At 30.0% G+C, this 22,650-nt stretch overlaps 3 protein-coding genes across 13 annotated transcripts in view; 2 read left to right on the top strand and 1 right to left on the bottom strand.

Annotated features, from left to right (window-relative positions):
- The window catches only part of LOC108000705 (uncharacterized), a 306,652-nt gene extending 301,946 nt beyond the window's left edge, over positions 1–4,706 (top strand). For all 11 annotated transcript variants that reach the window (XM_062084417.1, XM_062084420.1, XM_062084426.1 and 8 more), the window contains one exon: positions 1,958–4,706. In XM_062084417.1, the coding sequence (XP_061940401.1) occupies positions 1,958–2,053 (96 nt within the window). In that variant the 3' untranslated portion in view covers positions 2,054–4,706. The remainder of the gene's footprint in view (positions 1–1,957) is intronic.
- Positions 4,707–10,779: 6,073 nt separating this feature from the next.
- Positions 10,780–15,503, bottom strand: LOC108004150 (carboxypeptidase B-like). Its single transcript, XM_017066850.3, has 8 exons — positions 15,275–15,503; positions 14,665–14,980; positions 14,244–14,546; positions 13,893–13,983; positions 11,733–11,878; positions 11,473–11,529; positions 11,305–11,389; positions 10,780–11,216 (listed from the first exon to the last, which is right to left on the bottom strand). The coding sequence occupies exons 1-8, from the start codon at positions 15,355–15,357 to the stop codon at positions 11,023–11,025; spliced, it is 1,275 nt and encodes a 424-aa protein (XP_016922339.2). The 5' UTR covers positions 15,358–15,503; the 3' UTR covers positions 10,780–11,022.
- Positions 15,504–21,391: 5,888 nt separating this feature from the next.
- Positions 21,392–22,400, top strand: LOC133667300 (homeobox protein MSH-A). Its single transcript, XM_062085111.1, has 2 exons — positions 21,392–22,113; positions 22,227–22,400. Exons 1-2 carry the CDS (start codon positions 21,433–21,435, stop codon positions 22,287–22,289), a joined length of 744 nt encoding a protein of 247 aa, XP_061941095.1. The 5' UTR covers positions 21,392–21,432; the 3' UTR covers positions 22,290–22,400.
- The last annotated feature ends 250 nt before the right edge of the window (positions 22,401–22,650 follow it).

Genomic DNA, 22,650 nt, shown 5'->3' with positions numbered 1-22,650 from the left:
AATTTTTATATAAATTTTTTCTTTTTCTCTAAAATTTAAGACCCGTAAACTGATCAAGATAATTGTGGAGAAACAAGTTTTTGCAACAATGTTTTTAACGTGTAAGAGAAAAAAGTGTCGAAAAGAATATCCTTCAGGATCAAAATAAAATTCTACCATATTCCTTTTGAAAAGGAAAAGCAAACATGAAGTAATAGAATTCGAGAAATATTGGTTTGATCCACAATGCATTTATTATGGACATTTGTATAGACGTGTAATATTCAAGCGTTCACGGGTGGGTAAATTAAATTCCAACTGAATTCCCTTCTTTCATCACAACCCCGTATTTATTAATTTTATATCCACTGCGCGCAGCGCCAGTTAAATCGAATATAAATTCGTATTAATTTTTATATCATATTACAGATTACCAATTGTAACAGGTTCCCATAGTAATCTGCTCCCTTCGAAATCGGAGTAATTAATGAAATCGTACAAAAAATCTTTACATCCACTACCGATATAAATTTTTAATTTAATGGGAATGAAAATTAATTGCATTCCATTAAACATTATTACTTTACACGTTAAATTTTAAATCTGATTCTTTTTATGTTCTATTTAATTCGTTTCACTTTCTATCATAATTTTATATTCTATTCATCGCAAAGATTTCTTCCATCACAAAAATATTCTCATCTTGCTCGACGTATCGACATTATTTTATTACATTTTACCGTCTAATTTTCTTAATTTTTCCTATTCATCCTTCCATCTTTCCACAAAATTTCTCACTTTCCTCAACATATCGATGCACCGAGCAACAATACTCTGTTACCTGCATTATCAATCAAAATAAATAGTTTTGCAACATCAACATGATATTAAGATAAATATCATTCTCGATTATCGTGTCTCTTCATTCTTCTATGCTCTCCCCATTAAAATCGATAGAATGACGGACAATAAGGATCGTTCGATGGCAGATATCATCCCGGGCATCTTCTTAAAAGTATCAACATCCCGAGAAACCCTTTCCCTTCGTCGATAAATCACGCCAAGACCTCTCGAATGCGTCCACCACGTTTCAACCATTTCGATTTCGCATTCGTGGGGAGACAATCATTGGCAAATGGTCGCGCGAAACCATCGTATCCGTGTAATCACCGCGCGTAAACGTGTTATTGCTTTCGTGATCGAAGATTCTCCAAGAGCTGCACTCAAGTTACGTCGTAACGCACGCACGAAAAAATTCATTGCGATTTCCGCAGTGACTCCACGTAACCGTGAAACGTTTTCGATTTATTTTTAACGCGTCTCCCGAGGATATCGAAATTTTTTTCTTTTATTTTTAAAGCAATTGGTATTGGAAATGTTTTATTTGCAGATTGAAATTTTTGTCAATTGCATTGTAGAATTTCTGGTCAAAAGATATTGGAATAATTGTACGAGTTTTTTTGTTTTTCTTTTGTTTTGTGAATTTAAGATTGGGGCAAGTACAAATGCGCTTGAATTTTTTAAATCGACGAATTATTTTTAAAATGTTGGAGATTGTGGATATATTCGTATTTCCCAGTGATATATTATTTTATTAAATTTATACGTCAAAATGATGTGACGTATTATAATAAGAGTAAAAGAATAATAATAACGAAAATTCGTGCTATATTAAAATGCACAGTTCAGTGATGAGCTATAACACATTAGGAGTTAATTCGAAATAATGAAACTTGATTGTTGAAATAGAAATTACTTTTATTAAACGTATAGTAACAATTATAATTTTATTTGTGAAAATAATTTCATTCGAAAATCATCTCTCATAAATTTCCATTTCATTTTGTATCTCTCCATTAAAAACATCTCTAATTATTCGGAATAATATATTAATTTAAATTTTATCACTCTTCCAAATATTGTTTTAAATATTTACAATGATATTTGTTACAAATATTCGTTTCTTTTTATGTTGCAGGACTCGTCCTTGGAACTAAACTCTGACACAAACTCGAGGGGAAGTTCTGGCCCAGTCATGGCGTTGACTAATGGATCCTTGTCTGCGAAGGAATAAGTCGAAGAGGAGAGAGAGAAAAAAAAAAAAGAGAAGAAGAAGAAGAAGAAGAAAATTAGCCATTGCAACAAGGTTTTCCCTATCCAAGGGATTCCCTGTACCAACGCGCCACCAATGAGACATATCGATCTCCTTTTAAGGATAACACATCCCTCTGTATATAGCTTAAATGCCTAACAAATAATTCAGGGTCGTCTCATGCCAGATCTGGGACCTATTTTGGCGAATTTAGTATCGATGGATCTCGAATCGTTCTGAGGATTCGATCAATGGGAAAGATTTAAAGTGTTTCGCTTCCATTTACGTCCATCTCATCGATTAATCCTCTTTTTTTCTCCCTCCCCCCTCCTTCCCTCATTCTTCTCATATGCTCTCACCTCTTTCATACAATCTAGTCTCGAAGAGAAATCGCTTTTGGTGGCGAGTTTCTTCCATTCGTGTAAATGGAAACTTCGATTTCTTTATTTTCTCTCCTCTGTATCCTTTTCTTTCTTTTTTTTTTTTTCTCTCTCATTCTCCCAAATTCTTTTTTAATTTCATCATTCGCCAAAGTATATTCGCGGTTTAAAATTTACAGCCAAAATCGAATAACTTCCGATAGAATTCGAGGAACACGTAGAAAACGAGAAATCTAGTCGATCGAACGTTTTTGAAAATTTTTTCTAGTCATCATGTTATTCCTTGTCTGTGATACGATTAATATCTTCGTTAACGATTTCGTGAGAATAATTGTGCTACGGTTTACGTTGTATTGTACAGGATTGGGCGGTTTTATTTAATTAAATGTTACGTGAAAAATAAATTATCTAAGAATTATTTTTATTACATTAAAATTAAGTTAAACAAGTAAAATTCGTTGAATTTCTTGCGTTCTTCTGCAATTATCAAGTGTATCAAGTATATCAAAAAAAAATGAATACTTTTCTCAGGCAAGAATATACAATTATACCTGTCTCTTGTTACTTTTACAATATTTGCTTCTAATTCTAATCATCTTATGTATGATATGACCAATATGTCAATAACTCAATAGCTTCATCGTTTAATTTATCCACAAATTATCATTATTCAAGTAATTAAAATGCCACGTAACAAAATTATTTCAATGCTCAATCCTGATAGGATGAAAACTTTTGGGAGATCCGTTACAATTTTTCCATCCTTCTATTCCCTTCCCTCGCGAGATTTTTTAAGTAGTAGCCACGGAAGGATTCCTAAAGTAGGGTGCAACGTTAATGGATTCTTTTTCTAGCGTCGTTGAGAAATAGGTGAAAACCAGGCCGTCCGTTTGTGGTAGTGTTTTATGAAAATTACAAGTAGTCTTCCGACAACCCGGACGTAGGATCGCACAGTAAGAGAGCACATACATTCTCTCTTTCTCTCTCTCTCTCTCTTTCTCTTTCTCTGTTAGAATTAGTTAATTAATCGCGTTCCTTTTTAATTCCCCGAAGAAACCTTTCGTCTGGATTTTACTCTTTAAAGACTCTTCTACTCTTCCATCACCAGTGGATCCAAGATTAACTCGATTCAAGTAATAAGTAATAAGGTTGACGTCGTGTATATATATATATATACGTATGTGTGTGTATGTATGTGTGTGTATGTGTAGGGATATTAAAAATTATTCATATCTTTGACGATGAGGAGGTAGACGATGATGGAACATCTTTATACGACAATTACGAGAGAGAAAAGAATATTCGTTGAAAATTCAATTCGATTTTGTTATTCGATATATGATAAAGGAATGAAGGAAGGAGGAGGTTGATAAAAAAGGAAAGAAGGAGGAGGATGACACAGAAGGGAAGGAGGAGAAGAAGAAAGATTTTTTTCATAGATTCCATTTTTTTCATCGATTTATCCGTGATGTGGTATTTTTTTAAAATATAAACCATTGGAGGCAGAAATATGAAATTATACGTCTTCCCTTGTCGCACGGATGAAGTTCGTTTAATTTACAATTAGTTTAAAAGCTTAAACGGAGTTTGCCTTTCACAAGGTTGAATAACGTTGAACAATTCTGGTGAGGAGGAAGGGATGGAACACGTTTATACGACAATTGAGAGAAAAGAGGTATTCATTGAAAATTCAATTCGATTCTACGATATACGATAAAGGAGGAGAGTAATAAAGAGATAGAGGAAGGTGATAAAGGAGAGGAGGAAGAGAAGGATGACAAGAAGGGGGAAGGGAGAGGGGGGAGAAGAGAAGAGTGATAAAGAGGAAGAGGAACATAAAAAAGACTTTTTTCCGCGTCCCATTTTTTTTTTTATCGAGAGTTTATCTCGCCGAGGTTTTTTAAAATAAATATTGGAAACAGAAATATGGAATTATTCGCTTATTATTTCTCTTGGCATAGATGAAGTTCGTTTAGTTCACAATTAGTTTAAATGCTTAAACTGAATTTGCGTTTCACAAAGTTGAATAATGTTGAACAATTCTGGTAAAGAAATAGAATATGTTTATACGACAATTAAATTACGAGAAAGAAAAAAGAAGAAATTCGTTCGAAAAATTCAATTCGATTTTACGATACATGATAAAAGGGAGGAGGAGAGTGATAACAAAAAATAGAGGAAGAGGAAAACGATAAAGAAAAAGATGAAGAAAAAGTTGGATAAAGAAGAGAGAAAAATGATGATAAAAAAGAAAATGGAATGGATGAAAGAAAAAAAGGGAAGGAGAAGGAAAAAGATAAAGATTTTTTTCATCTTTCTAAATCTTTTTCATTTTAAAAAAAAAATATTGGAAACAGAAATATAAAATTATATCTTCTTTCCATAGCATATGCATGAAGTTCAATTTATAATTGGTTTAAAAGCTTAAACTAAAATTTATCCTTCACAATTGAATAACGTTGAACAATTCTGATACGATTTAAATTTATGAAGATAATTTTAAAGGGTAAGAGAAAGAAATGGTGTCGACTTTGCTGTGCGATCTCCGGGGTGCAGTCTTTGTCCATTTAATTACGATCAAATGAAAATTTTCTGTTTTTTTTTTTTTAATTTTTTATTAGAGTTGAAAAAAGTTGATATGGACAATGAAATATATGTTCGCCAATAAAAAAGATTTTTTAAAGTCACTCAACATTCTAATAATTTTAATTTTTTTCAGTAAATAACAAACACATTTAATCGCTACATATTTTCAACGTAAAATTGCAATCAAAAAAAAAAATTTTTTTTACTCATATGGTCCTAATTCTATGGTCAGAGTCTGAGAAAAAGTATGATTGTAAATAAATCGATCCGTTTCCCGTAAATCTCTAAGCTCGGTAACAAGAAAAAAATCGATTGGTTCTCGGTCGGGCATGTTAATCGTCAACGCTTAATTACCGTTTAGAACGTTGTAAATATTCGTGTAACTTTAAGTTAGCGGTAAAGATGGTAGCCGTTACGTTTCCTAGGATTAATTAGGGAAAAGGAAAACCCTGAAACGCTTTAAATCGCCATTTGAAACGATCCTCATTCTTATCCCGGACTACATTCTCGATCTCGTCGATACATAAATTTAGCCTGCTGAATCCTATGCTGATTTCAGCATTCGAGCTGACCGCCATGATGCATATGATATTTAAGATTTTTTTTTTTTCTTTTTTTGGACTCCGTTCAACTTCTCGTCGATCCCGTCGATTTTCGGTAAACGAGAAAGGTGAACAGTGACTGATCAATTTAAAAAAAAAAAAAAAAAAAAAAAAAGAAAAAAAGAAAAAAAAAGTAAGAAACGGAGAGAGGATGAAAGAGAAGGAGAAATTCTATTGTAATTTCCACGATAACAAATAAGATCCATCAAAATAATATTCGAGAAGTTTGATTTTGTAGTGTGGACAGTGAACGGTAGAATGGGTAAAAAAAAAAAAAAAAAAAAATATTCACGACAGAAAAAAAAGTGTGGGTTTATTAAATCGCGAGGAAAGAGATATACGGTTAGCATATCAAACGTGTATTTTTGATGAGAACGTGTGTGAATGCGGTTTCTTTTTTCTCCGGCGAGAACAGAGGCAAGCATCGTCCAATTTAGTATAATTGATTAGAGGAACGAGAAATCTACTTAACGGTTTTACTATTGGTATAAAAAATGGTTCCGTCGCGTCGTGAGCAAAGGCGATGTGCAAAGGATAATGGTATCGTTGGACACGTGTTGGATACGATTATCGTTGATGATATTCGATGTATCGTGATTGCACGTTCATTGAGAATAATTTCATTTCTTTGTAGTAGAAAAAAAAAACGTGTATGAGAAACGTGATGAATATCGTTCTTTGATAAATCAATTGTATGTATATTCTGAAAGAGATTATTAGATATATAAATATTTAAGAATATTTATATATATATATATATATATATATATATGGCAACGAGTTATTTTGTTTTTATCAAATTCAATATTTTTGACGCGTGGTTGTATCAGATGTGTAAATTGATTCGATGCCGTTTTTAAAAAAGGATTAAAATTTTATCAAACGTCATTTATGTAAAATATGTAGTTTTTTAAGTTATTTAAAATAAATAAAGGCATTGAATTAAATTATACACGTAACAAGGGAAAATTTTTCATACGATTTCATTGTTTTGATTTATCGTGTATAAATTTTCCAAGAATTCTACTGCATTAGGAAAAAAAAAATTTACGATATAATACATTTCAATCAAATATGTATATATATATATTTTTATTTCATCTTTGATCGATCGTCTTCAATTTTGTTGGAACAAATCCGTGGACGAATAAAAATGAGCGAGCGGAAATGTGCGTGCAACGAAAAATGGAATGAACATTATAGATATCATTATACGTTGCACGTCGTAAATTGCTATCACTCTAAATATCCAGCTGATATCCTGAGAGACACCGAAATAATAGATAAGAAATGCTTCGACTCGATTCACAACCGATCGATGTTGTTTGATTAAAAAGAGAGAAGAAGATACTAGGGCTGCGAATATCCGTGCGTGCGTGTCGTTTCAGATTTCGTGCAGAATTCTATTTCTCTCTCGTATATGTAGTATATAACGAATCTGTAAGAAATGTGTATGGATTTTGGTTAATTATAACGCATCTACCGTGGCCGATGATAGAATACGTATAAGGCATGATCGATATTCGTTTACCTTGAAACAACAATCTCCAAGATGAATCTCGGACAGCACTTATTATGAATAACGTTTCAATCGAATAAACGTGTAAAATAATCGTCGATGATGAATGAAGACAGAACAAAGAGGGGAAATAAATCAAAGAATTCTTCAATAATAGAAATGTTCCATACGCTGTTTCATGTAAGATGTATTTGTGGTTTCAAGGTATTCAACTTGACTTGGCTTGTAAAGATTAAAAAACGTTTTCACATTTATATTTTATAAGGATACGCGGGTTTCACATATGCTCTGCAAATTTCTCTATGCATATATTTATTATCGTAGGCGTATATATATTATATATATATATATATATTATTTATATAATTAATTACGTGTATCTATTATTATAATAATTGTAATATAATTATTGTAATAGAGTTGGAACGAAATAGCCGGATGGAATGTATAAGTATGATGAATCGCTTCAGGATCACTATGCGCGTCCTATCAATAATGAAGAATTATTTACGTATTATCGATACGACGTAGGCAACGTTAATTATGTGTATTTGTATTTATACGGGTCATTATTATCATCATCATCATCATCGTCATCATTGTTATTGTTATTATTATTATTATTGCTATTATTATTATTATTATTATTATTACTACTATTATTATTATTATTATTATCATTGCTATTATTTAGTGATATACATATTTGTATATATATTTTGAATATTCGAGCAGTAATGGTACGGTCTGTCTTTAGAAGAACGCGTGAGATTTGTCATCGGAAGAGGGATGACGGGGTATTTTTCAATGGTATCTGATTCCATTGTAATCGTGCAAGCACGATCAAGGAAGAGAGTTGCGGATAAGTTCGACAGCCCTAGAACGATTGAAATCAAAATCAATGGTCTCTCTTGTTTCTACGTGAAAATTTTAATGTTAACGCGTGTAAAGCTTGTGATTCTTTTTTTTTTTTTTTTGTTTTCTCTCGTATAATTATCCAACGATATGTTCTCTAAAACGTTGGATCGATTTAAATTTCTTAAGAAGAAACTCCTTTATTTTTTAGATCGCACACTTAGCAGACGTTAGAACGAATATTGCGTTTCTTTGTTCAAGATAATTTTTTTTTTTTTCGATACGTACAAGTGATTCGATAAAAATTCCTCACAGTTTTCTTATCACAATTTACAAAGTGTTATCAATATTCGGATACCATCGCTACGTTTATCAACGTCACGTTGATAATTCGAAGAAGGAAAAAACGATTATTTCTTGAATTAATTCTCCTCTTGTGATTATCTCAAGTAGACGAATTTTTTTTTTTCAATTAAGAATTTAACTTTAATACAGTAATCTGTATGAGAGACTAAATTACTATCGTGGTTCGACGAATTTCCAATCGTATCACATTACATTGAAAAATTTGCATTGCAATCACAAAAGAAGCACTGATCGTGATAAGATGACAAGCTGGATTCTTAAATTGACGAAGAGATGCGTTACCCTTAGCGATGTGTAGATTAAGCTACCTTAATCATTTACTAAAGAGTGGTCTATATAGTTTATCCGTATTCACCGACTATATCCGTAATAAAAGAGAAAAAAAAAATAAAATGACTACGAGTGTGAAAGGGAGAGAGCGAGAGAGTGAGAGAGCGAGCGAGCGAGAGAGAGAGAGAGAGAGAGAGAGAAAGGGAGAGAAAGAGAAAGAGAGAAAGAAAATCGCCATCGGCTGATAAAAGAATGAAGATCGAGAAAAATTATAACGTCGATCGATTTTGTCCTCAAAAAGGGGGAGAGAGGAGAGAAGTTGGAAAACTTGGCCGCTTTTCTTCCTGCGTTTTTTTTTCTTCGTAAGAGAAACCAAAAATGGAGGAGAAAAAAAAAAGAAGAGAAAAAGAAGGATACATTTATCTATGTTAAGTTACGACTAGATCTTAGAAACGAGAGTTATTTGTTCATAGTCCTATAAATACATATATATATATTATATATATATGAACAATGTTTTATGGATCATTATCATCTGAATAAAAAAATACGTTAAGTCTTTTAATGGGCTCGATGATTGATTGAATACGATGATTTTTTTGACTCTTTCTGTATTCTGGAACTGGAAAAATCAAATAAAATCACACGAGATCATCGAAATAGTTTTTTAAGTTATACCAATTACATATTAATTTTTTCATGACTAATTAGCAAACACGTACTGCAATTACCCGTTGATAAAATCAATCAATCCGTCACGATTTCTTCAACCTCGTGCCTCTCAAGATAACACTTGTCCTCGTTGAAGCTTTAATCTTTATTTAAATCTTACTTAACAGACATTATTACAGATAACATTTCGATATCGTTCGATCGAAAGAAATAAGGCGTAATAAACTATTAATTAATCTTATAAAGAAGTAAAGAAGTATGTACGTGCTCAGAAGATATTTTCCGAAAGGAATGCAAAATTCAATACCTCTTTTGTCCCTACCTCTTCTTCAATTCCAATATCGATCACCAAGGAGAAAAATTAAAAGTTTCCACATTTGTTATGAAACAATACACAATTATAAAAATAAAAATTTCCTCATCTTGTCATGCCTCCAAAGTGTCTCCAAACCAATTGCTCGAAATCGAAATTAGAAAAAATAATCCAAAAATATTTTTTAATTGTGGTTAGATTGGAAGGTCGCATCGACCACCTTTTCATTCCAAGGAACGCGAAGGCCCCAGATTTGGACACCGCCACGAGAGTGGCTCGTTATAGAAAAATTTCACGACCCAGTGCCCTCAGCCGTCGAAATGAGCTCTCGTCTGTGCTCGAGCCCGTCGGGTAATGAGTCTGTTGTTTCTCCAATTAGACCGAACACGAGACCAGCCAGGGTAGGAATAAGCGAAAAGGAGCTTGGGCACGATACAAGGCCGGCTCTACGCGCTAAGTGTTCCACTTCAGCCCGACCAAATCCTTCAGCATCCGCCTCTCTTCTGTTTTCCCTTCAGGCCACTCTCGGTTTCGCGCAGTGGCCACCTAAAAACGCGGGAAAAAAACTGAAAGTGGATGCAGAAAGGGGGTTGTGCACGACACCGAACAATGACTATTTCGTTTCACGGATGAAGAGCTAACAGGGAGAGAACACGCGCTTTTAACCATGAATTTTTCATCTTTTAATCGCAAATGTAAACGTCGGTTCTCGACCGAATTTCTTTTTTTCTTTTTCTTTTTATTTTCCTTTCTTTTCTTTCTTTCTTCTTTTTTTTTCATGATGGGATCATAAGCGCATTGTGGGTCAACGAGAGACTTCAGAGAAACCTAAACGAGCAATTATTGTTATGGGAACACTGGATGCGGCTTTCCTGTTTTTCTTACCTAGCTAGTGGCTTTTGTAGATTACGAGTAATTGGCAGCACTGTTGACTACGGTTCCTGTTCGCTCGAGTTGGTTTTGTACTACTGATTTCGCGGACTTAAACTTACTTAGCTTGGCTCTTGGTATCTGGCTCTGGTATTATAGTATGGATTAGAAGAGTCGTTTTGATTGGTAGGAAAGGTAATCGGTAATTTTAATTTTGTATTAATCGAAATATCTCGAAATTGCGAAAGAATTGGAAATTTCATTCATGCGTCCGATTTAAATTCATCTGTCTTTTTATTTAAAAATAATTTTACATTTTGAATGAAATTTGAATAAAAATTTCAGTCGAACTGTTTATAATAAAATTACATTATCATCAATCGCATTGATTTTAATAAAATCAAAATTAAATGAAAATTATTATTTAAACTTTAATCTATCCTGAGATTTGTATTGATATAAAGGATTGGGCAATAGTTTACTCGTTTATAACGATATGATCGAGATTATTACACGATTTAACGAGAAGCGTATTTCGAGGTGACATATTGGTGAATCTGTTTGATAGCCTCGAACGTCTCGATGCCCACGGCTTTGATCTCAGATGCAGGTAACAGAAATCCGTAATTTCCACCGGGTAATTCGAAAGTGTACGACAAATTGATTCCTGCTTTGCCCATAGCCCAATCATCGCTACCACCAGCAGCCGGATCTGTTCAATCCGCGTGAAATTAATATTAAATTGTATTAAATTGAATAAAATATAGAGGATCAAAATAATTTCTGAAAATATTACTTACACAGGTGATTAGCAGAGCTGCCATAAGTGTATTGGGTTTTACGAGATTTAGCGATTGCCTTTGCGCAACTACTGGCAAGATTACGCTGGAAAACAATAATGGTGGTAGTAAAATGATATATTTGCTCTTAGTATTTATCATTATTTGATATTGGAAATATTAACTTACCAATTCTGGTTCGTTAGAAGGTACTTGGGATGTGAAGCCCCAAGGATATAGGATGTACTTGAAAAAAATAATATTTTTAATATTTTATTACATAATGTAATTGTTAGAGCAATGAAATAATTTTGTATTCTGTATAAAGAGAGCGAACAGAGAGAGCCAAAGAGAATTAATTACATTCGATTTTCCAATTCGATCGAAATGTTGAAGAAAAATTAAAACATTCTCTTTTAAAGTCGATTAAAATTTAATCTTGGATTCACCTGGCCGTAAGAGTGGAAGGTAAGGTAAGCCTTGAACTGTCCCTTTCGTGCCAGAATAAAATCTCTCAGATGTTGATTCTCTACTTCGGAGAATGGTTTAGGGCCAGCATACGTTTCGCTGCATGGATTGTTAGACGCACCAATCTCTGCGAATAAATGGTTATTTTTATTTTAATTATTCATATAACAACTAGAGATTAACTTTTCAATCTCGACCATGTTTGCACAATTCACGGGAAGATAATTATTCGATAAGGAGAAATGAAAAATTATGTAATAAAATTGGCAAAAAAATAAGAAAATAAAATATAAATAATTGAAATGATAATTAATGTATTAGAATTTGATCGAAGGAGAATTTTAACTCGATGTAAGTACAATATTAATACAGTCAATAGCGAAATTAAAATAAATTAATCGAAAAATTTGATTTGTAAATAGAAAAAAAACGTGGCTGGTTTCGTATGATGAAATAAAGCGAAATTGCAACAGATGAAAACGAGCAATCATTCGAGGAGGATGGTACGTTGGAGATAATTCGATGAAGAATTTTTTTCAAACACACGCGTCGAATTTTCTCGCGAGAAAGTTTAATACGAGAAAGTGCTGCCACGAATTTTCAGGCAACTTTCAAATAGCGGGACGAATTAGAGGTATTTCAATTTAGCGACTCTTTCTATATATATAAGCCGTGGGCGCATTTCACGAATTTATTTTCGGGTTGAAATTTGGCTAATGAAAAAATTAAAAACTAAAATGAATCTCTGAAATAATTTCTCGATCGTGCTAATTGTTATTAACAGGCAAACATATTTTTGGCTGGTGTTAATTTCTTTGAAATCGAAATGTAATCTGGCACTTGAATAAGATTTAGATTCGTGTCATTAGCTTCGTTGAATAATCGATTTTATCGAAATAAAAAAAAAGTAATAATCGATCTCCAATTCATAATATATATATAAAACATATTTTTTGAATTCTAAAATATCGAATAAATTTTCGTTCCTTCCTCTAAAACCAAGATTAGAAAACGATTGAATCGAATTTCGAAATTAATGAAATTTCCGATTTAATAAAGAATTACGATAATCGATTGTTTCCTCTAATAAATGTTAAATCTTGCTCCATTTAACTTTGCTTTTTCTGTAAACACTTCTGCGTTATTGCGATCATCTTCATCTTCATCTTCATCTGGTTTTCCCAATTTCCAATTGTAAACTCGATACTCGAAAATCGTTTCGACAAAATGAACGATGAGAGATTGTTAGCTCGAGGAAATTCACGTCACGGAATAACTCGAGACATCTCAAAAATCAACGTGTCAAATGAAGAGGACTAGAGAAGTAACGACCATGCGGTAACGAGCAAGTTTTTGCCACGTTCAATCATAACTTCAGTGAAAATGGATGGACAATTGCTCTTCAAACGGAAGTTACAGAGAGATAGTCGACTGTGACGTAATACGGATTCCTGGCCATATTAGAACGAAATGAATTTTCAAAGTTTTTAATTTTTTTTTTTTCTTTTTAAAGTAACACGAATTATTTCTTTAAAAAAATAAGATACGAAATATTTTCTTCGTTCGGAAATATTAGAATCACTCATCGAGTGCATATCGTTATCGTCCAAATATTAATTGATCTAATTCATCGAAAATTATCACTTGATAACAACGAGAAACATACGTGCGATTGTTTGAATTTGAGTTTTTAATCAATCGTCATTGCTGATCAAATTATCAAACACGAGTTTGACCCTCGATTTATATTACGATCTCTTGTATAGATATAACCTATGTTAAGAAATTTCGTATCGAAATAATATCAATAAATATAACTTGTTTTAAAATTTTTTTAATCGAGCTAAGAATCATCCGATATATTTTACGATTCTATAATTTTATCGATTTCAATTTTGTAAAAGTTTTCTGTATCTTCGACCTTTCGTTCAAATTTTAGTATCGTTAAAGTTTAATTCGAAACAAGTTTAAAAAATATGAGTTTGAATATTTTATTGTTTGATTTCCAAATTGTTTTATCTATAATGAAAAATTCAATATGCGGAAAAGAAAGGAATTCTTTGTTAAGAATTATCTGTCTTACAAAGTCACTGTGAAAAATAAAAATTAATTACAAGTAATAAACAAAAATTGATTCTTACCCATCCATCCCATATCGTAATTTCGATTTCCATCCACGCCTCTACAGTTCGAGCCTGAATTCGGGGATCTCGTTTTCCTCCACAATCGATTCTAAATTACATTTCACATTTTATTAAAATATCCTCGAGCAAAATTTAACACATTCGATGTCACACGCATAAAGATTTTCCTAGATTCACGAATTTTCTTCCAAAAAATTATGGAAAAATTAAAAAAGTATTTACCCAATACTTTTTTCTCTCTCTCACAAATGTATTTAACGCGAATATGTTCGGATTTCGATGGATTCGTCGCATCAAATGTGTTAACGAAAGTTAACGAATTGATATCAATTGATTTTCATTGATTACCGCAGACTTGGTGTGCGTGAATTCGTAGCCATCGGGGTTTAAAACCGGCAGAACGTACCAGTCGACTTTGTTCAACATATCTTTGTGACTCGACAGCATTAAATCCACCATGTAAAGGACTGTCGCCGGGGCGATCCATTCCCTGGCGTGAATTCCGCCGTCGATGAATATGGCGGGCTTATTCTTGTCACCGGTTGACAATTTTAAAACTTTCATCACTCGTCCCTCGTACGAATTACCTATGGTGATCAACGATGCTACGTTACTGTACGCCTTCGTCAAATAGTCCAAGTATTCGTTCACCTGTAATTTCAACCGATATATTTCTAATCAATTTTTTTTTAAACGATGATATATTCTTTAAAAAAAAAAGAAAGAAATTTTTCTGTTTAAATCTCTTAAAATTTTCTCTTTCACTTGCCTCGTTGTACTTGGGATAATAAGTGAAGCTCAATCGTCCGGAAGCGTAGTCTTGAATTCTTGATTTCAGCCTGCGCTCCACTTCCTGCGTTATGTATTCCTCGGTCACTATTTCCTCGACATCCTCGATCATGACGGTGTAATCCATATTTTTCTCGTTGAGAAGCTGCTTGAACGATTCCACCTTGTCACCTGTCACTAGAACGTCAACCAAGTCGGAGGTGGTTTTCACAAAGTCGAATCCTGGAGTACCCACGAAATTTTTCAGGAAGGAAAATTGTTCGGGTGTCTGGTACGAAATGGAGATACTCTGCATTCTGTAAAATTTCCATTCTTTTGATTTATCAATAATGAATGTAACTCGTGTAATTGGATCGAGAAACAAAATCATTCTGAACTCATTGATATCATTTATCTTTTATCTTTCAACTTTTTTTCAGCGTTTAAGTATTTAGAAATATTTCGAAGAAGATACAGAGAGGATAGATTTAATAAAAATTTTAAAATTGTAAAAACTATACGAAACAAAGAGTTAATATTTTGTTTTTTTTGCGATTTAAAAATATATTAACAAATGAAAAAGAACGAAATGATATAAAAACAAAACGCACCCCCGTAAAGAAGGCAAGAATTCATCGTCGACGGCGAGTGCAGCCGCGACAAAAATTGTCGCGATCAAGGAAAAGACACGCATGTTGGCTACTTTCAATTAGAATTACCTCGCCACTTCTCGAGTTTTATATATCCTATCCTATCTGCTCAAACTAATCAACCAACGTTTATATCATACGATATCGGATCGCTCTCGAAACGTCATCATATTTAACTCAAAAGATTCTGATCGCAAAAAGTGTTCTCGAGAAATTGTTGCTAAATGCAGTAGAAAGCGAGATAAGAGCAATCAGACGCAAAAAAAAAGAAAAATGAAATTATTATCGCAGCAGATAGCGTTAATTGAAATTTTAATTATAGAATGAACGATTTGAAAATTCATTTTGAATTTGAAAACGCTAGATAACGTTGGTACATGTACAATATATCATTATGGAATTTTTATTTTATTAATTGGAATGATCAAATATTGTTTCGTTGACTATTTCTAATAAGTTATTAATCTATTTAGACGATTGTTTAAAATATTGTTTTTAACTTTAACAAATTTTCTTCAAAAGCATAAAACTATCTCAATAAATTTCAATTTTAAATTTTTATCATACATAGCAACTTATTTCGTATTCAAATTAATATAAACTATAGAAGAAATAAATTAATTAAAGTAATAGAAAAATCTAAAACTTAAATTTAAACGGTTTAACAATTGAAACAACAATTTAATATTATCAATTTCATTCATCAAATTTTTAAATTTATTCTTATATCTTGATTAAAGTCTTGTAGACTATTGTTATTAAAAATATGTAAGTATATGTCATTTATAATTTATCAATAAGTTAGATGATAATGAAAATTGAATTATATCCGGATTAATAAAATATCATCTATGATTTTTAATTAATTAAAAACTCATTATAGGATCAAATATAAATAATCAGAATATAATAGTAGAATATAAATAAGAAAAACGAATAGAAGATTAGATAGAATAAGAATTAACTGATAATGCCATCTCTTAAGTATCATCTCTTAAAATCATCAAAGAATTACCTTAAAAATACTCAAGAGATCACAAAAAATATCAATTTTTTATTCTAATTTAACTTTTCTTTGAAGAGATTTTTTTTAATTTTTTGATGGACAGAAATGATTGAAATAAAAATGTTGATTCCATGTAACAATACAATTTTGTAAAAAACAATTTATATATATGAAATATATATAAAAATTTTTATTGATCATTTGTCACATATAAAAAAATTAATTTATATATAAAAATCTATATAAATCATATAGATTTTTTTTTACTTTCTTTATCATTCTTTTTTATTATATTATTAAATATTATTATATACATTTCTGATTAAATTTTAAAATTATAATGAATATATAATTGATATATAATATGATATAATAAATCATATTTTTCTTTTAATACAAATTAAATTTTTAAAAGAATAGATTTTTGCCGGTAAGTTAGGTAGCGATCATAAAATTTTCGAAGACAACGCCATCTCGCGTTTGGATACCCGAAGCTTCGACTTGTTATTAGCATAGCAGAATGTGCAAGGAGGTATACGAACTCATAGACAAGAAAAGCAATATTGTGCAAGAAGGACAGAGACAATCTCCCACCACTTATAAAACGCCGCATGGACAATTCATTAATTTCTCGTTTATTACGCAAAATTTCTATACTTTTAAGCTCTCATCTTGTAGCTAGAACTTCAGAGAAGTTTCTCAAATCAATTTTAACGTGAAATTCTTTTCAATTAATCGTTTATTAACGATTAACGCGTCATACGTTTTAATACATCGAAGACGCCATATTGAATATTAATTAATTTCTCGTTTCTTACGTACAATTTCTGCACTTTTAAGCTTTTATCTTGTAGCTAGTTTAATTAATTTATATATAAAAATTTATATATAATTTATATATATAATTTCATATTGTTTATATATAATTTATATATAAATCATATAGATTTTTTTTTACTTTCTTTATTATTCTTTTTTATTCTATTATTAAATATTATTATATACATTTCTGATTAAATTTAAAAATTATAATGATATAATGAATCTAATGTATTTTTCTTTTAATACAAATTAAATTTTTAAAAGAATAGATTCTTGCCGGTAAGTTAGATAACGATCATAAAATTTTCGAAGACAACGCCATCTCGCGTTTGGATACCCGAAGCTTCGACTTGTTATTAGCATAGCAGAATGTGCAAGGAGGTATACGAACTCATAGACAAGAAAAGCAATAGTGTGCAAGAAGGACAGAGACTATCTCCCACCACTTATAAAACGCCACATGGAAAATTCATTAATTTCTCGTTTATTACGCAAAATTTCTATACTTTTAAGCTCTCATCTTGTAGCTAGAACTTCAGAGAAGTTTCTCAAATCAATTTTAACGTGAAATTCTTTTCAATTAATCGTTTATTAACGATTAACGCGTCATACGTTTTAATACATCGAAGACGCCATATTGAATATTAATTAATTTCTCGTTTCTTACGTACAATTTCTGTACTTTTAAGCTCTTATCTTGTAGCTAGAACTTCAGGGAAGTTTCTCAAATCAATTTTAACGTGAAATTCTTTTTAATTAATCGTTTATTAACGATTAACGTGTCATGCGTTTCAATACATGGAAGACACCATATTGAAAATTAATTAATTCCACGTTTCCTATGCACAATTTCTCCACTTTTAAGCTCTTATCTTGTAGCTAGAACTTCAAGCAAGTTTTTCGTATCAATTTTAATATAAAATTATTCTTAATTAATTATTTATTAATGATTAATGCATCATGTAAAGTAATAGTAATAGTAATATAAAATTTTTTATTATAAGATTTATTTCTAAATATGATTATACATATTTGATACACATGTGAAATGTTATTTCCTTTTCTAATTTCATATACATATTTTATATATAATTTTACTTTAGTTTAAATAAATAAATTGATAATTTATTATTAGACTACAAAATAGAAATCTAATAGAGACGTAATATGTAATAATTGTCAATAAATAAATAATTATAAATAATTTTACGTTAAAATTGATATAGGAAGTTTGCTTGAACTTTTGATTACAAGATAAGAGCTTAAAAGTGCAGAAATTGTGCATAGGAAACGTGGAATTAATTAATTTTCAATATGGCGTCTTCGATGTATTGAAACGTATGACACGTTAATCGTTAATAAACGATTAATTAAAAAGAGTTTCACGTTAAAATTGATTTGGGAAACTTCTGTGAAGTTGTAACTATTAAACGAAAGCTTAAAAGTACAGAAATTGTACGTAAGAAACGAGAAATTAATTAATATTCAATATGGCGTCTTCGATGTATTAAAACGTATGACGCGTTAATCGTTAATAAACGATTAATTGAAAAGAATTTCACGTTAAAATTGATTTGAGAAACTTCTCTGAAGTTCTAGCTACAAGATGAGAGCTTAAAAGTATAGAAATTTTGCGTAATAAACGAGAAATTAATGAATTTTCCATGTGGCGTTTTATAAGTGGTGGGAGATAGTCTCTGTCCTTCTTGCACACTATTGCTTTTCTTGTCTATGAGTTCGTATACCTCCTTGCACATTCTGCTATGCTAATAACAAGTCGAAGCTTCGGGTATCCAAACGCGAGATGGCGTTGTCTTCGAAAATTTTATGATCGCTACCTAACTTACCGGCAAAAATCTATTCTTTTAAAAATTTAATTTGTATTAAAAGAAAAATACATTAGATTCATTATATCATTATAATTTTTAAATTTAATCAGAAATGTATATAATAATATTTAATAATAGAATAAAAAAGAATAATAAAGAAAGTAAAAAAAAATCTATATGATTTATATATAAATTATATATAAACAATATGAAATTATATATATAAATTATATATAAATTTTTATATATAAATTAATTAAACTAGCTACAAGATAAAAGCTTAAAAGTGCAGAAATTGTACGTAAGAAACGAGAAATTAATTAATATTCAATATGGCGTCTTCGATGTATTAAAACGTATGACGCGTTAATCGTTAATAAACGATTAATTGAAAAGAATTTCACGTTAAAATTGATTTGAGAAACTTCTCTGAAGTTCTAGCTACAAGATGAGAGTTTAAAAGTACAGAAATTTTGCGTAATAAACGAGAAATTAATGAATTGTCCATGCGGTGTTTTATAAATGGTGGGAGATTGTCTCTGTCCTTCTTGCACAATATTGCTTTTCTTGTCTATGAGTTCGTATACCTCCTTGCACATTCTGCTATGCTAATAACAAGTCGAAGCTTCGGGTATCCAAACGCGAGATGGCGTTGTCTTCGAAAATTTTATGATCGTTATCTAACTTACCGGCAAGAATCTATTCTTTTAAAAATTTAATTTGTATTAAAAGAAAAATACATTAGATTCATTATATCATTATAATTTTTAAATTTAATCAGAAATGTATATAATAAATGTATATAATAATATTTAATAATAGAATAAAAAAGAATAATAAAGAAAGTAAAAAAAAATCTATATGATTTATATATAAATTATATATAAACAATATGAAATTATATATATAAATTATATATAAATTTTTATATATAAATTAATTAAACTAGCTACAAGATAAAAGCTTAAAAGTGCAGAAATTGTACGTAAGAAACGAGAAATTAATTAATATTCAATATGGCGTCTTCGATGTATTAAAACGTATGACGCGTTAATCGTTAATAAACGATTAATTAAAAAGAATTTCACGTTAAAATTGATTTGAGAAACTTCTCTGAAGTTCTAGCTACAAGATGAGAGTTTAAAAGTACAGAAATTTTGCGTAATAAACGAGAAATTAATGAATTGTCCATGCGGTGTTTTATAAATGGTGGGAGATTGTCTCTGTCCTTCTTGCACAATATTGCTTTTCTTGTCTATGAGTTCGTATACCTCCTTGCACATTCTGCTATGCTAATAACAAGTCGAAGCTTCAGGTATCCAAACGCGAGATGGCGTTGTCTTCGAAAATTTTATGATCGCTATCTAACTTATCGACAAAAAGATTTTGTTAATAAATAGGATAAAATTTAAAAAATGCATTAGATTAATTTAAAAGTTATTTAAGTATTATTTAAGTAGGAATGTATAATATGTATAGAATGTATAGAAATATTAAAATGATTAATAAAAAAAGAAAAAAATATCTGTTTATATATATATATATATATATATATACATACTTTTTTAATTTATATAAAATATGTATGAAAATATATGGATTCTTTTAAGTTATAAAAAATCTAATTTGTATATAAAAATTTATATAAATTTCTTGCGATATATTTTCTTTTATAACTAAACAATCTTACACTTCAAATAATGTAAAAATGTCTAAATATTTACTTTTTTTCTTTAGTCTGCTTATCGGATAATCCAAAATACTCTATAACTCCTAATTGAAGTTCATTGTATCGCATCTGGTCTATTCAAAATCATACGCTTCGTTCGTTTTTTTCTTCTTTCCCTACAAGAGTATCAATTACATTGTTATAGCAGAACACGGATCGATATTTGGTGGATAATATATTCTGGATTATGTGATATTTTCAAGTACTTCCAATCGAACAGTGTTTATCAACTAAATTTTTCAATTCTTTTACATTTTTTTATTTTCATTATTTTATTTTATTGCATTTTATATCTTCCTTTTTTTTTGTAAAATTTATCAAATATTTAATATTCACAATTTCTTAATAATAATTATATAGCTTAAAGTTCATCAATTCGAAGTTCAAAATTTAAATTAAAATATTCATAATTTTTATGATAATAAATTTTAGCATTTAATTTTCCTATCTAAAATTATGAAAATGCATAAAAATTGAAAACATTTTATATTTTTTAAATATAAATAGATGATATTATAATAAAAATATTATATAAAAAAAGAAATTTGAGTTGAAAGTCACTGTATACTACATTGGACCGGCAAGATAGCATCGTGTGTTCAACTATGCGTTTAATTCGAAACCGAGCTTCAACAGCCACGAGTTGCTAAAATTTGGGGTGATCATAGTAGCATGTAATGGAGAGCCATATATAAAGAGGATTTTATTAAACAACCACAGTCGAAGTTTCGACATGAAGTCGGTTGGAAAACCGAAGGATTTTAGCATCGAAAGTATTTTATCAGACTCATATATATTTTTTCAAAATAATCAATGTAAAGAATGTTCTTTATCTAACATATCAAAAACATGTAAGATTGATTTTCAAAAAGAAAAATATGAAACAAATTTTGTAACAAATTATAATATTAATACTATCGAAATAAATACAAAAAATAATTTTCAATCGATTAAAAAAGATTCTACGTTAAATTTAACAAGGCCATTTGAAATTATGGAAAAAATGTATCTAAGAAATAGTGGGTGTAGAAATGATAAATTCAGTGAAAACAATAGTGAAAGTTTAAAACGAAAAAGTGAAATAAATATGGAAAAAAAATGTGAAATGAGTTTCAATGAGTTTCATCTAATGAATTCCAAACAATATGATGAAAAAAAATATTATGTAAATTTATCAAATATTGAGAATAGTACAAAAGAATTAGAATGGCTTCGATATACAAGATATAAACCTCCAAAAGTTCCTAGAAAGTCAACAATCGGAAAAAATAGAAGAAAACCAAGTCTTCATCCTCGAATACCATTTTCATCATTTCAAATAAATTATCTTGAACAACAATTTCAAAATAGTGCTTATCTTTCAAAAAAAGACGTATTAAAAATATCAAATATTTTAAACCTTCTACCTAATAGGGTATTTTTAATATTTTTTATATTAATCATTAATTTTTTTAAACATTATTTTATCTTTAAACATCATAATTTTTTTTTAAGGAAAAAAATTAACTACAATTATATATGTTACAGGTGAAAATTTGGTTTCAAAATCGACGTGCTAAAGAACGACGTGTATTTTGTACTAATATATAAAAAATATATAGAAATATATATTTATTGTATTGTAATAATATTGTTTAATCATTTGGATTCATTTAATATAAATCTAAATTACTTATAAATTAATAAAAAAAAATTAATCAATATTTTATATTTATTTACTCTCTAAAATTAATTCTTTAAAGATTATTCAAGAGATGGCGCTGATAGTCAATTCTTACTTTCTTGGAATATTTACTCTTCTTGTCTATAATTACTTATAATGTGTGACTATAAATGATGTATTTACAGAAGTCAATTATATACACTTTTATTATTTCTTTTTTTAATACTACAATGTTTTAATTTTTAATTAACAATGTAAAAAATATGGATATTATATTTTCAGTTTTAT

The sequence above is a fragment of the Apis cerana genome, linkage group LG14 (genome assembly GCF_029169275.1).
Source record: "Apis cerana isolate GH-2021 linkage group LG14, AcerK_1.0, whole genome shotgun sequence".
Lineage (NCBI taxonomy): Eukaryota > Metazoa > Arthropoda > Insecta > Hymenoptera > Apidae > Apis > Apis cerana.
This window is presented reverse-complemented; position numbering and strand designations above follow the sequence as displayed.

Bases quoted from the DNA above. Each gene is read 5' to 3' on its own strand.
- LOC108004150 (XM_017066850.3), bottom strand. From the start codon at position 15,357: ATGCGTGTCTTTTCCTTGATCGCGACAATTTTTGTCGCGGCTGCACTC. The intron at 14,981-15,274 runs GTGCGTTTTGTT...GAAATTTTACAG, and splicing joins TTCTTGCCTTCTTTACGGGG to AATGCAGAGTATCTCCATTT. The intron at 11,390-11,472 runs GTAAGTTAATAT...ATTGTTTTCCAG, and splicing joins CTTCTAACGAACCAGAATTG to CGTAATCTTGCCAGTAGTTG.
- LOC133667300 (XM_062085111.1), top strand. From the start codon at position 21,433: ATGAAGTCGGTTGGAAAACCGAAGGATTTTAGCATCGAAAGTATTTTA. The intron at 22,114-22,226 runs GTATTTTTAATA...TATATGTTACAG, and splicing joins TAAACCTTCTACCTAATAGG to GTGAAAATTTGGTTTCAAAA.